The sequence below is a fragment of the Camelina sativa genome, chromosome 2 (genome assembly GCF_000633955.1).
Source record: "Camelina sativa cultivar DH55 chromosome 2, Cs, whole genome shotgun sequence".
Taxonomy (NCBI): domain Eukaryota; kingdom Viridiplantae; phylum Streptophyta; class Magnoliopsida; order Brassicales; family Brassicaceae; genus Camelina; species Camelina sativa.
Window position 1 is genome coordinate 26,549,941 of NC_025686.1, and position 13,553 is coordinate 26,563,493.

Below are 13,553 nucleotides of genomic sequence, written 5' to 3' on the forward strand. Positions count from 1 at the left end.
TACCTGCGACTAATCCCATTGATGGAGGCAATGATTTCAGCAGCCTGATAAGCTCTCTGTGTAATGGAAGGCCAAAGCCAACAGTTTCGATCACAAGCTCCCATTGCCTTTAACTGTAACGCAGCTCTCACAGTCTGCTTCTTACCTTTATCTGATAATCCACTATCAACCGATGTTTTGGCCACCGGGTTTGTGTTGATGATCCCTAAGCTTTCGTAATCAGATTCCCCAGCCCTCACAAGGTAATAACTTGATTCAAGAAAAAAACACACACATGGTTTCTTAGCTCACAAGGATTAGATAGATATGATTCAAATCAGAGTCAGTTGATCTTCTCAAGAAACAGAATCAGGAGCCTGGATCAACTCTTCACTATTCAATGTGAAAACAAATTTGGAATCTGACCAAAACACAACACCTTCACAATAGCCTTCAAAGCTAATTACACTTCCAAAACTTAAAATCTATCAAACTCTAACTTAGTGCTAAGCAAAATAGCGAAGATACAAAATACACATTGTTGTATATACATAGAAACTCAAAAATTAGGGTTTTCGAAAAAAGTGAATTACCGATTAGAGAGACGGAGAGGCGGCATTTGAAAGAGGCCGCGTGCGTTGGCTGGTGCGACGGTGAGTGATGATGGTGTGGCGATACATACGGAGAGAGTCTTGAACAGGTCTCGGCGGGTAATAATCTGCGGCGACGGCGAGGATAGAGGAATTTGGTACGTTTCTGACGACGGAGGTGGATGTGCGGCGGTGATGACCGCCGGCGATGATGATAACATAATTTAATCGTCATCTCAAACGGTATCTCTGGTCCTCCGTGTTTTAAGGGATACAAAACAAAGCCACAATTGTGAACCGCACATTCCGGTTTTGATAATTGGTTCGTTTCTGAATTTGAATCGAGTAAACCGGTAACTAACCACATTGGAATAGTCTTGGATAGAAATGACAATTTTACCCCTGATATCAGGTTTATTCATATCAGGTTCAGTTTTACTAAACAAACACCTATAACAAGAGAAGAGAGAAGCTCTGTTTATTACTCTGTTCTTATTAACATCAAATCGTCTTACAGTTTCGAGAAACAATGTTATAAAGTAAATTCTATTAAACTTTAATTAAAGCTAAAACTGTAACAAATTACATATACAGTCATTTCAATTAAAAAGTTACAATCATGTTGTTCAGTTTTGATTCTATCTTTTAAACCTATCGATGAAGCACCAGTCGACACAATGAAATAGTTGATGCAATTGTTAAGCCTGGCTAAGTTCGATTTCATCGTTTGAATGGCGCTTATCGTGATCATCTTCATCGTTCCAGTTAGTTGTTTTATAGTAAATTGCGTATAATATAAGTTGGATTATTCCTGATAGTGCTCCAAGACTATTTGGAACCTGTTTTCATGGTAGATAATTAGCTCTATATATATATATTTATATATATTGATTAGAAAATATTATGACGGTTGAAATGAAGTTTTGTACCAAGATATAGGGATCGAATTTAAGACATGCATAAATGAGCCAAACGACACCGTTCGTGAGGTTGGCTAATGAAAGGAAGAAGGGCATGTACTTCACGCTCTTTGTCTTTATCACAAGTTTCTGCTCCACATTATTAATTTAAATGTAAGTTATTCACGAGAGACAAAGAGAACATATAAAAGTAGTCTAGCTAGAAAGTACAGCATACCATGACGGTGAGAGGAGCAGCATACATGACGACGTTGAAAACAATACACAAGATCCCAATTAGCATAGATCTCTGTTTTGTTGTATGCAAAAAATACAATGTGCAGAAGATCACCACCGTCATGAATATCACCTCGATCACCATAGCTATTGTGATCCTTCTCTGTTACATATATATATTCACAACCTTCCACATATCAAAAACTATCCCGATCAAAGTATAATTATAGAATAATAGAAGAACCTAGCTGTATAGTTTTATCATGCGTGTGACATAAATAATTAGGGAGTTAAAAAAGGCTTACGCGGATAGGCGAGGTAGCGAAGATGAAGAAGATGGTGACGTAAACGAGTTCCATGAAAAGACCAGTTCCATTAATGGTGATGACGAGGAGACTGTCGGGTTGGACGAAAGGAAGTCCGTAAAATGTCCACATCATGCAGTTTAAAACCGTAGCTACGTATGGATCTGGTTTAAACTCCGACACCGATTTCATCTTCCATATCTTCACAATCGTTGGTCTGCATATATAATTTCACATATTATTCATTGCATGCATTAGCTTAACATCATAGTTCATGCAACAACAAAAATATTATATATATATATATGTATTGATCATGTGCTTACATTGGAGCGCAGAACAAGCCGAAAGAGATCACATTTCCTATAAACATATGACAGAAAAAAATCAAGAAATTAGCAAGTTTTAATTTGTTTTGTTGATTGAATTAAAATTGTGCATGTGTTTGATTGAATTTTGTGAAGGACTTACCGATGACTCCGACGACCGTCCGGGCTGTATGGGCGTCCGTCATTTTTTTTTTCTTTTGTTACTACGAAAGAAGATTTCTTTTATCTTCTACAAAAATATAATATATTTGTGAAAAATAAAAGGAGAAGAAAAACACAAAATATTGAGATGATTTGGATTCTTCTTTTCGATCGATGATGCTTGTTTATGTATATATTTTTCTTTACTGCCTTTAGTTTTTTAGTTTCTGATTTGTGATGAGTTTGTTTTGTTTTTCTTTGATGAAATAGCTTCTTTAGTTTATTTTTTTTGTGTGGATTTCTGGATTCTGTTTTTGTTTTTGTTTTTTGTTTTTTTGGTATATGGATTTTCTTTTTTGGTATTTGTTTTATGAAGAAGAAAAAATGAACAAAAAGGATTTTAATAGCGAGTCTGTGAAACAGCAGAATCTGAGTAGAGAGTAACAAACGCAAGACACGTGGTTTCAAATTTGAACAATGAAGCCGTTGACTCCGCTCGTACCCCATGCATGAGAAACACCCGGCTCTTCACTCACAATTAATACCTCTCTCTTTTATTTTCTCAAACATTAACATACATTTACTAAATTACTATCTTTATTATTTCATCAAACTTATGAAACATTCGATCTACATCATAATGAAATCAGGTGCGTACTTCTTTCATTCTATAACACGACGGCCTCATGAATAATAGAGCTGCAAAGCAAAACTGCATACGAATTGAATGAGTCAAGCCGAAGAGAAACATGGAACACACAAGCCTCAAATTTTCAATGTGAGGCGCATCTATAGTCTATAGATTTGCTGACTCGAAAATTCTAAAATCATCTCTCATATATAGGCCATGAATGGCTGCTAGTTTTTAACTAGTTTTTAGATTTTAGTTTTTAGTTTTTGGATTTTGGCTTTTGATTTTGGTGTAGATTTTAGTTTTTGCAAAATTTTGAATGGGAACTTAATTAGTTTTTGGTTTTTATGTATAATAATTATTTTTAAGTAATAAAATAATGATTATAAATTTTTATTAAAAGATAAAAAAGGAAAATGATGCAGGAAAAAATATTAACCAAAATCATCTTATAAATATGTTTTATAAAAAAATATTTATTTGCACCAGCCTAAGGAACTGCATGACACTTTTTTTTTATGATTCTCAATCCTGCATGTATAAGGGAGGTTTCCCTTTCATTTGCGAAAATTTGTCTTAAAGATTATAATACTGATGTTTTAATCATAATTATGCTAACATATAAAGAGTGGCCTGTAAACTCGATTGATGGTTATAGTGTATATTTTTTTCAACTGATGGAACGTTTCTTGTGTTATCCCAAAAACAAGTTTTTAATTGATCATATTACTTAAAATCTTAAGCGCATGTAACTGAAACATAACAAATTAAAGTATCATAGAAGACAATAAGTTGAAAAAGAAGGTAACAAAGTAAGACACTAGCTAGATCTAGAAACAAAGTAACAAAGAGACGAAAACAAGTTAGTGAAGACAGCATCCTTAAACCCGCCTACAAGTACTTAATTTAGTCTATCTATAATATCATCTTTGCCCAGAAATTCCCCATTGAGGCACGCCTTCCAGTAGTCTCTAGCCCTATAAGTATAGCATAAGACAATAATAAATCGAGAGTCAAACAAGAAGAATAAAACAAGCCATAATTGTATAATAGAAAGTGGAATCTTGAAGATGTTTACTTACCAGATACTGCGGACATTATTGAACTCTTGTTTGTATTCTTCCACTTTCGCTGAAAGAAGACTAACGAAATTTGCAGGAGTTGATATTGATGATATAAAAATCCGGTAAAGATGATCATCTTCTTGGCACATAGATCTTTTGTGGTTTTTGATTTCTCTGTGAAAACTTGGAGCGTCAGCTTCGAATACCATGGGTGGAAGCATCCACAAGCATGCCAACAACTTTAACGTTTTTGTTCTTTTCACCGAGATTATCGAATTCATCTTTTTAAGGTGACACATTTTTTGATAAAACTTAATGAAAAATGTGGTTAGCACGGTAAAAAAAAAAAACTTATTTAACCCTTCCAAAATCAAAATCATTGATGTTCTTTTATTTTTATTTTTTAGAATATCAAATCAACATATAATAAATAAATAAAAAACAATTATTATATGTTGATTGTTTTTTTATTATTATTATTATATGTTGATTTGATATTCTAAAAAATAAAAATAAAAAAAACATCAATAATTTTGGTCGTCTAAGATCATATTAATCAATCATTTAGGAGATGATCAATGCATCGGTGGAGTTCACTCCTAATGGTGTGATTGTGATAATGCCAAAGACACTGGTACCTGGTCGACGATGGGGTGACTGCTGTTATGATCCGAAGCTAAACAAGAGTTATTATCCTTATTATATTGGAAATAAGGAACTAAAATCTCGAATGTGAGTTTGTACTCCCAGATCACATTTGTTCAATTAAACTTGTTTGACTTGGTTGTCTCGAGTCTCGACGTCTAGACCAGAGAGATTCGATCACGTCCAGATACCGAATCAGTCACGAGACATTGACATAGAAAAAAATTGTTCTTCGACCATATCCTTGTTTCTCCGTTTGATTTTCCATGCATGATCCACATCTCAAATAGAAAAACGAAGAACAAAATCCAAAATCCAAAGTATTTGTTAGAAAAACATTCCAATAAATTTAAGTATACGTATCTGTATAAATATTAAAATCCAATAATTGAGGTTTATGGTGCCATGTCTTTTTCTAAACGCTATTTGTATCAATCCTTACTTAGGAATAATTTTCATTATAACAATTCTAGTGCTGTGTTTTATATCAAACTGTAACATATATAATGCCATGGTACATAATTCAATACAATTGTTTTTTTTTTTAATGAAATAGAAGTTGACTTTTAAAAGTATAAACAATTATCTCACAAAATTTTCATGTTTTTTTCGAGAAATTAACAAAAAAATCTATATAACGTATAATAAATGTTTTTTTTTTATTTTTATTTTAACAAGTGTATATATAAACAGAGACAGAGCCAATCATATTCATTTACAGAGAGGCTAAAACATTTCTCTCTATTGTTGACCCAAAAAAAAAAACATCTCTCTCTATGGAAGTTACGCAATCGGATCCAACCCGGGATCCAGATACCCGGTACGATCGACTTTGCTGCTCGTGTTTCCCCAGTTTCCGATCAAGAAGCTCCAACGCCGTTGGATACTCTTCCTGGGGAAGAATTCGAACCGTCGATGACAACAATACTCACACTCACAGCAACGGCGGCGACGAGCCACGGTGGTGGATCCGAGCAAGTTTAAAGATCCGAGAGTGGTCTGAACTCGCAGCTGGTCCACGGTGGAAGACTTTCATAAGACGATTCAATCGCGATCCAAGACGCGGACGCGATTGGGACGCAAGCGAGAAGTTTCAATACGATCCTTTGAGTTACTCTTTGAACTTCGACGAAGACGACGACGAGGACGAGTACGTCGGGTTAGGTGGAATGCGTAGCTTCTCCACTCGATTCGCTTCTGTTCCGGTTTACTCAGGTAAAGCTCCTCCGGCGAATTCTCCGCCGTCTTTGCCTGCTGTGTTGACGACTCCGCGGCGTGATGAGATAATTGAAAGTTAGTGGGGCGCGTGTGTGAAACGCGTTTGCGTGCGTTTCTGGCGGCTGCGGCGAAAAAAGGCTGTCAAAATGGGTTGACTCGTTTTTGGATTGGTTTGGGGGTTTGTCGCGTTTCCTTAATTATTATTTTTAATTTTTAATTCTGTTTATATAAAAATTAAAAGACTATCAAGTATCAACTTCGAATTATTATTTTTTTTTTCTTCCCATTTTGATTTATTTATTTTATTAACGGAAATTTATGTTTCTTGAAAGAGAAGCAATATTTTTGTTTCTTTTTTGGGGATATCAAAAAAAGGGTTGTGAGTTGTGACTAATATAATTATGTAAATTAGCTGTATAGCATATGTGGAAGTAATGATTAAGTTAATCATATGATATAATCAGTTATTTATATAATTAGTTGCTTGACATGATTTCTGTATTTTTCTAGTATGTGTTTCAAAAGATTAGTTTATTAAATCATTAGATTCGACTTAGAACTCTATCAATGGTAGTAGTTTTGGACAGCTACTAGGATTTCTTTTGAGTACGAGGACGTTCCTTTTTGGAGGATTGTGATATGGTGGATTAATCAAGGAGAAGAAATAAGCTAAAAATGTTAAATGTTGAGCGTTATATTCCCTAAAATATAAGATACTATTATTAACTACAAGATCAAAATTAACATAACAGCAAATCATGACCGATAGGAACAAGAGGTGGAAACACGCAGGGGTCGAGTCATTTCGGATGCGGTCCATATATTAAGTGTTCGGGCCCGTTGCATTAGTTTGTTTTTTTTTTTTTTTAGTTTTATATATTTTCAGAAAACTATGATATTCTATAAATAAAATTTTATTTAGTTGTTAAGTCTTTAAGAATGGCGTTTCAAGTTTCAACGTTAACCCAACTCAAATCCACTCAGTTCACCATATTTCTCATGTTTTGCTTTGACCCGCAATCATCAAGGACATCAAGTGATTTTTTATTTTTTTGGGTTATTGTTGTTAGGTTTTCCACTTCCTTTATTTTGTTTGGATTACTTTGCCGAAACGTATATGTATATTTATCGTTTTGTTCTTGTTTCTTTTCAATGACGTTATCCTTCCAACAGCATGACATATTCCCTAGTCATATATCTCTCTCTAGTCTCTACTAATCTCCCTTAGAGACCAAAGTTATGAATTCACTTCGACATACATGTACTTGACTTAACGATAACTACTTTCGTTTGGTTATTCCAATCGTATTATTAATCAGCTACTTTTTAATAGTATATATTTTTGGAGGTTCTTGGTGGGAATAACTTGCAAAAGAAACCTAAATTAATACAGCTTTGGAATAGAGAGAGCAATTTGTCCCCGTGGTCCTCCCTTGTGAGCACCTCTCTAATATAACATACTTTTGCATTTTCATATTTATATGGTGGTTGAGTCGCCGTCGATATAGCCGTAGGTATTACTCCAATAATTATTAACTTATCTAGTTATAGAACTAATATGTATGTTTGTTTAATCATTTTATCTACGGCTTTTGGTAGAAGTCCACACAAAGCTTAGCTCCAACATCCACCTACAAATCATTACACACACTTTTTTTACTTTCTAAACCAGGACTATCAATTAACAAACAAAAAGGAACTATTTGGTAAGAGTATTCAATTTTTTAATAACAGTACTAAAAGTTGCTATGATACTTTGTGAATCTTGGGAATTTTTATTGGTGGTTGTTGCCAACGAAACTCTTGTTGGCCAATTTTACATTATTGAGTAAATTAGATGATAAGTTTTTTGTTTTCTTCTCTAAATGTAGGTCCACATATAAAAAAGCCAATTTATCCAAGTAATAATAAAATGAATATCCTAAAACAAAAAATTACAATTTTTAGAAATCAGATTTACACTTTGTAGTTTCTTAATCTGGATAGAAAATAAAAGAAAAATAGCGAAACATGTATTCGACAGTACATGTTAATGTATGCATATATGGTATAAGCCATCTTCACTTGTCACACTGTGTGGCTTAACATGACTATATGGCCATCTTCACTTGTCACACTGTGTGGCTTAACATGACTATATGTTATTAATAGTACTTCGATTCGTAAAGCCGTACCATAATACAACACAACACATCATTTCAATTTCTTACAATAAAGTAATAAACACAAGTAATTAAAACTAAGATTGAATCACCAATAATTTGGTTAAACAAATTCCAATACTACAAATGTTGCTGTGGTAAGGAGAGCAAGTAATAAATGAAGTAAGAATTTGGAAAAAAGGAAAGAGGGGGAAAGATGGATCATGTGAGTGTCACCGCTCCATCTCTATCTATCTTCAAGTTCAAACCAAAGAAACAAGCTACCAAATACCAAATACCAAAATACTAAATTTCATTTTATAATTGGAAATACTGAAAAGAGCAACCAGAAGAAAAATAAAGTAAAATAAGAAAAAGGGCATAATAAATTTGAGCAACAAACAAACAAACCCTACCTTCTTCTATGTTCTTCAATTGTGTGGGTTTAATTCAATTTTTTACTCCTCTTTTTAAGTAAATCACTTCATTTATCTCTCTCTATTTGTTTTTTTTTAGCTTCTCTCTTCTTCTTCTTCTTTCTTTCTTGTTGTTTTTGGCTTTCTTTATGTTTGTTTGAGATCAATCAAAATGGCTTCAAGTGCTTCAAAGTTCATCAAATGTGTGACTGTTGGTGATGGTGCCGTTGGTAAAACCTGTATGCTCATCTGCTACACCAGCAATAAATTCCCTACTGTGAGTTCTTTTTTCCTTATAAAAAAACCTCTCTTTCTCTCTAAGATTTTGATCAAGATTCTCATCTGGGTTTCTCAGATTTAGCTTAAATTTCCGATTTTTATTATCCGGGTATCCTCAATTTACTCAAAAACTATCTGGGTATTTCAAACTACAGCTTAGAATCTATCTGGGTAATCCAAAGTTAGCTCCTTTATTGTGCATGATACAAAGATCCATTTTTTTGACAATTTTAAACTTTTTTTTACTTCCCTTTTTGACGTATTTGTGGCGCATCTGGGGTTATTTTGCAGCTTTTGTGTATAGACTATAGTCCAGCTTTATGCTATATCCCCTCTGGATTAGTCAGACTTTTTCTTCATGATATTATTATAATATGTATGTCTGCTTCCATATGTTACCCTCTCGTTGATTTGAAACTGTGGATGATTGATTTGATGAATTGTCTTTGACAGGACTACATACCAACAGTTTTTGACAACTTTAGTGCAAATGTTGTAGTTGAAGGCACCACTGTTAATTTAGGCCTATGGGACACTGCTGGTAATGAACACTCTTTCCCCAATTCATATATCCAATTCTGTGAAAGAACTGTCTTGACGTTATTATTAGTTAAGTTCTTTGATTTGGTTGATTGTTGGATCCTTTAGTGGTTTATAACGTTTTTATTGGTCAAGTTCTTTGATTTTGGTTGATTGTTGTTGGATAGGCTAAATCAATTTTATGTTTTGGGGGAATTTGTCTTTTTTGAGTTTACATGTTTCCTTTGTTTGCAGGACAAGAAGACTATAACAGATTAAGGCCTTTAAGTTACAGAGGAGCAGATGTTTTCGTCTTGTCTTTCTCATTAGTCAGCAGAGCTAGCTACGAGAATGTTTTTAAAAAGGTTTGTATTATTGGAATAATGGATCCATCCTCCTTTTCTCTGATGTTGAAGCTAAAATGTCACTAGTATTGAATCATTTCTGATGTTATATGACTGTTGTTTTTGAGTCAGTGGATCCCTGAACTCCAACACTTTGCTCCAGGAGTTCCCTTAGTCCTTGTCGGTACCAAATTAGGTAAGAAACCAAATGAGAACTTACTAACAGATTCCTCTAAACCGTTTAGATACATAGCATAGTTAATGATTCTTACAACATCGGTGTAGATCTCCGTGAAGATAAGCATTATTTGGCTGATCATCCTGGACTATCCCCTGTAACTACTGCACAGGTTTGGTTTTATAGCCTTCTTTTTACCGTAGATTTCATGTAATTTTCATTTTAAGGCTTGATGGTTAGTAAATTAAGCCTTACTATGTGATAGGGAGAGGAACTGCGTAAGCTAATTGGTGCGACATATTACATTGAATGTAGCTCAAAAACTCAACAGGTACATTGAATGGCCTTCAAATGGTATTATTAGGCAGTTCTTTTCTTCAGAACTAACAGAGCCTCAAAAGTTTTACATTTTTGCAGAATGTGAAAGCAGTTTTTGATTCCGCGATAAAGGAAGTGATCAAACCGCTGGTTAAACAAAAGGAGAAGACGAAGAAGAAGAAGAAGCAAAAGACGAGTCACGGCTGTTTATCGTGAGTAGTAACTTATATATCGAAATCTTGTCACAAACTCTGCATTTAGAATCCTAAGGATACTGATTTCTCTTTGTTTTTTATTTTCTTGTGCAGAAACGTTCTGTGTGGGAGGATAGTGACTCGGCATTAATGATGTTGACCCAACTCGTCTGATGATATTAAACTCCACTTTTGAGATTGTGTGATATAATGGGAGACTTATATATATATATAGATTGAATCATGTAAGAGATTATTAGCCTCTAATCAATCAATAGTTACCTTGAAATCAGAAAGAGACAGAGAGTGATACAGAGTGGGAAAGAGGGAGGTAGAGAGCTTATTATGATAAACTCAAGTATGTTTATTTGTTTCGAACCTGTGTTATTGCAATATATTAGCCATTTTGATGCAACTCAAGTATGAACAAAAGATAGAAAATATGATCCACTTGTTCACTCCTTTGTAGCATAAGTAGAGAATAGAGTAATCTGCAAAAGAGTGAGTAATAGATGCTGACTATATAATACAAACCATGACAAGATTTTCTCTCTGGACAAAACGGTCCATTGTAGCCTTCACAAGCCCGATGAACGAAACCCTTTTGTTGCAGTCGCATCTGCTTTTCTCTCCAAATATTTACTATACGGAGAGAAACAGAAGATCATATACAAAACCGTCAAACAAGAGAGTGATTACATATTTTAGTACAAATATGAAACTAACCTTAAAAGGTGTAAAAATCTATATTCAATTGTCATTAGAAAAACTTAATTAAGATTAATTAAATATATAGAATTAATTAAAAAACAAAAATAGGGGACACATCAAATAAAATAAATTGTAGAAAAGTAAAAAAAAAATCTATTAGAATCAAAACTAATTTATACTTAAAAAAATTAACAGTTAAGATTTTAAAAATCTAATCGAATAAAATCTAAAACTACTAAATTTATATAAAAAAAACAATTTCAGATTAAATTTTTTATCAAAAATCTAATTGAATAAAATAGATAACAGTTCTACTTAACAGCTTAAACTGCTACTAGATTGGCTGTCTAGATTTCTACTACTACTACTGCTACAAGTGTACAGAAAATGTGCATCCAGCAAAATAATTTAAGAGTTGTAATATAATACTACTACTACTGATAATGCTTGTTTCACGTGGCTTGTTGTGTTCTCGTCTACGATGTAACTCAAACCGACCCAAATCATCTGTTTGAAGTTTATGCAAATGAATTTCAGCTCTACATTGAAACAAAAGATAACAAGGATTTTAAGGTTAAGTAAAAGAGCATCTGCTATAGGGCTTTTTTACTTAAGATTCTGCAAATTTTATCGCTGCATATTTTCTTTTGGCTTTTTACGACTGAAACACAACAAAACACCTTTTTGAATAGATGCAACAACTATACCAGAAGGCACTTGCCCTTGATGTTCATGATAGAGGTGATCGTGGTTTTGCGGACGTCGTCGGTAAACTCCGCAAATGTGGTGGAAAAATGCAATGGCAGAACGTCAGTGGGAAGAAGCTGCCATTGACTTCCATGAGGCTTTTCTAACGTATAAGAAAGCGCTTAACCAAAGACATATAAAGTGCCTACAGTATGTTTCCTTTTATATTGTCACTAGGATTTCACCTGCGGTACACCGCGGGACTAAGTTATAAATTATTGTATTTTAAATAATAATTTCTAATTTATTTAGTTTTCAAATTTTCAATTAATTAACTTTTTGTCTAATTAATTTACAATTTTGTTTAGAATTTTTTTTCCTTCTTACGTTTTATAAAGTTTATAACCTAATTACATTAATTTTGTTATTAGATAGAATATAAAATTCTAGATTTGTTTTGATTTCTAGAATTAAACAGAGGTATATGCCTATATAGTATGTTAGTGTATATTTTTATGTGTATTTGTTATTTTTGGAATATTAAATATGAGAACCCGGATTGGCGGAACCCAAGAGATGATCCACATTTGCATACAGAGAGTCTGTAAGGAATGAAACCGATCCAAACGGCACCTGAGCTAAAGCCCAAGTCTGTCGAGCTGACGGACACCGAAAGAGAGCATGATTTACCATTCCTCATCAGCCCCACATCTAGCACAACCTGCATCACATGCAATACCCCACCTCTTCAGATTTGCGGTAACCGATATACATCCGGATAAGACTTGCCACATCAAATGTTTTATCTTTGGTGGACAAGCCACCCGCCAAACTCCCGCTAAGAGGGGAGTAATGTACGGCCCTAACCGAGGCACCTGAGACCCATGTTTCGCCAAGCATTCCGTATCATACCCTGATTTTACCGAATACTTCCCGGATTTCGTAAAATGCCAACCTAGAGAATCCTCCCTCTAAGTACTTCCGAAAGGTAAAGCCCCAACCAAAGCAGCATCCTCCAGAATAAAATGCTCAAGGAGCATATCCATGCACCAAAAATTAGTTTGTCGATCGATAAGGTGTGAAGTTTTTAACGAAAGGGTCCTGAGAAGGTCTCTTACTCATAACTGGTCTTAGGAATTGTGCTGGTATCCATGGATCCGTCCATATAGAAATGGACTCTCTATTCCCAACTCGTTTAATATATTATTAAATTATTATAACTAGTTTAATATAACTCGTCTAAACGAATTAGTCATAAATTATTAAATTAATATAAATTTAGTCATAAAAATTTGAGAAACTCTTATAAAACGGAACAAAAACTTAGGTTTTTTAATATAATAATGGGACAGAGGGAGTATATAAACAAAACCTTGATTCTCTAAATGAAAATATGTAATAAATTATTAGTCCTCAAAGGATAAGGAAAATACTTAATATGTAAAATAGAAGGAAGATATGGAAAAGCTCAAAAAAGTAATCAACCTATTTTTATATCAGTTAAGAAATTAAAAAGAATGTTAAATATGATTAAAAGGTATATATATTCATCAAATAGAAATACAAAACTCAAATCGGTAAAGTTTAAGTCGATCAGAATTTTATAGAAGATAATCAGATTTGGAAGATAATAATATAAGATAAGTAAACGTTAGTGGTATCAAAAAGGGAATCTCGGAAGATATACATATTAGTTTTAGAAAATGAAAATATTATTTTGTAAACTTT

General features: G+C 33.6%; 4 protein-coding genes across 4 annotated transcripts in view; 2 read left to right on the forward strand and 2 right to left on the reverse strand.

Moving 5' to 3' along the window:
* LOC104757066 overlaps positions 1 to 825 on the reverse strand; it is a 2,262-nt gene extending 1,437 nt beyond the window's left edge. Inside the window, exons 1-2 of the mRNA XM_010479783.2 lie at positions 573 to 825; positions 4 to 249 (exon numbers count right to left, since the gene is read on the reverse strand). Coding sequence (XP_010478085.1) covers positions 4 to 249; positions 573 to 790 — 464 coding nt within the window. The 5' untranslated portion in view covers positions 791 to 825. The remainder of the gene's footprint in view (positions 1 to 3; positions 250 to 572) is intronic.
* On the reverse strand, positions 1,114 to 2,785 carry LOC104740474 (bidirectional sugar transporter SWEET5-like). Its single transcript, XM_010461084.2, has 6 exons — positions 2,482 to 2,785; positions 2,337 to 2,373; positions 2,011 to 2,227; positions 1,707 to 1,868; positions 1,499 to 1,618; positions 1,114 to 1,408 (listed from the first exon to the last, which is right to left on the reverse strand). Exons 1-6 carry the CDS (start codon positions 2,522 to 2,524, stop codon positions 1,268 to 1,270), a joined length of 720 nt encoding a protein of 239 aa, XP_010459386.1. The 5' UTR covers positions 2,525 to 2,785; the 3' UTR covers positions 1,114 to 1,267.
* LOC104740480 lies at positions 5,528 to 6,488 on the forward strand. Its single transcript, XM_010461096.2, has one exon. It carries the CDS (start codon positions 5,597 to 5,599, stop codon positions 6,116 to 6,118), a length of 522 nt encoding a protein of 173 aa, XP_010459398.1. The 5' UTR covers positions 5,528 to 5,596; the 3' UTR covers positions 6,119 to 6,488.
* Positions 8,545 to 10,842, forward strand: LOC104740489 (rac-like GTP-binding protein ARAC10). Its single transcript, XM_010461109.2, has 8 exons — positions 8,545 to 8,872; positions 9,328 to 9,415; positions 9,649 to 9,758; positions 9,870 to 9,933; positions 10,023 to 10,087; positions 10,181 to 10,246; positions 10,333 to 10,445; positions 10,542 to 10,842. Exons 1-8 carry the CDS (start codon positions 8,768 to 8,770, stop codon positions 10,576 to 10,578), a joined length of 648 nt encoding a protein of 215 aa, XP_010459411.1. The 5' UTR covers positions 8,545 to 8,767; the 3' UTR covers positions 10,579 to 10,842.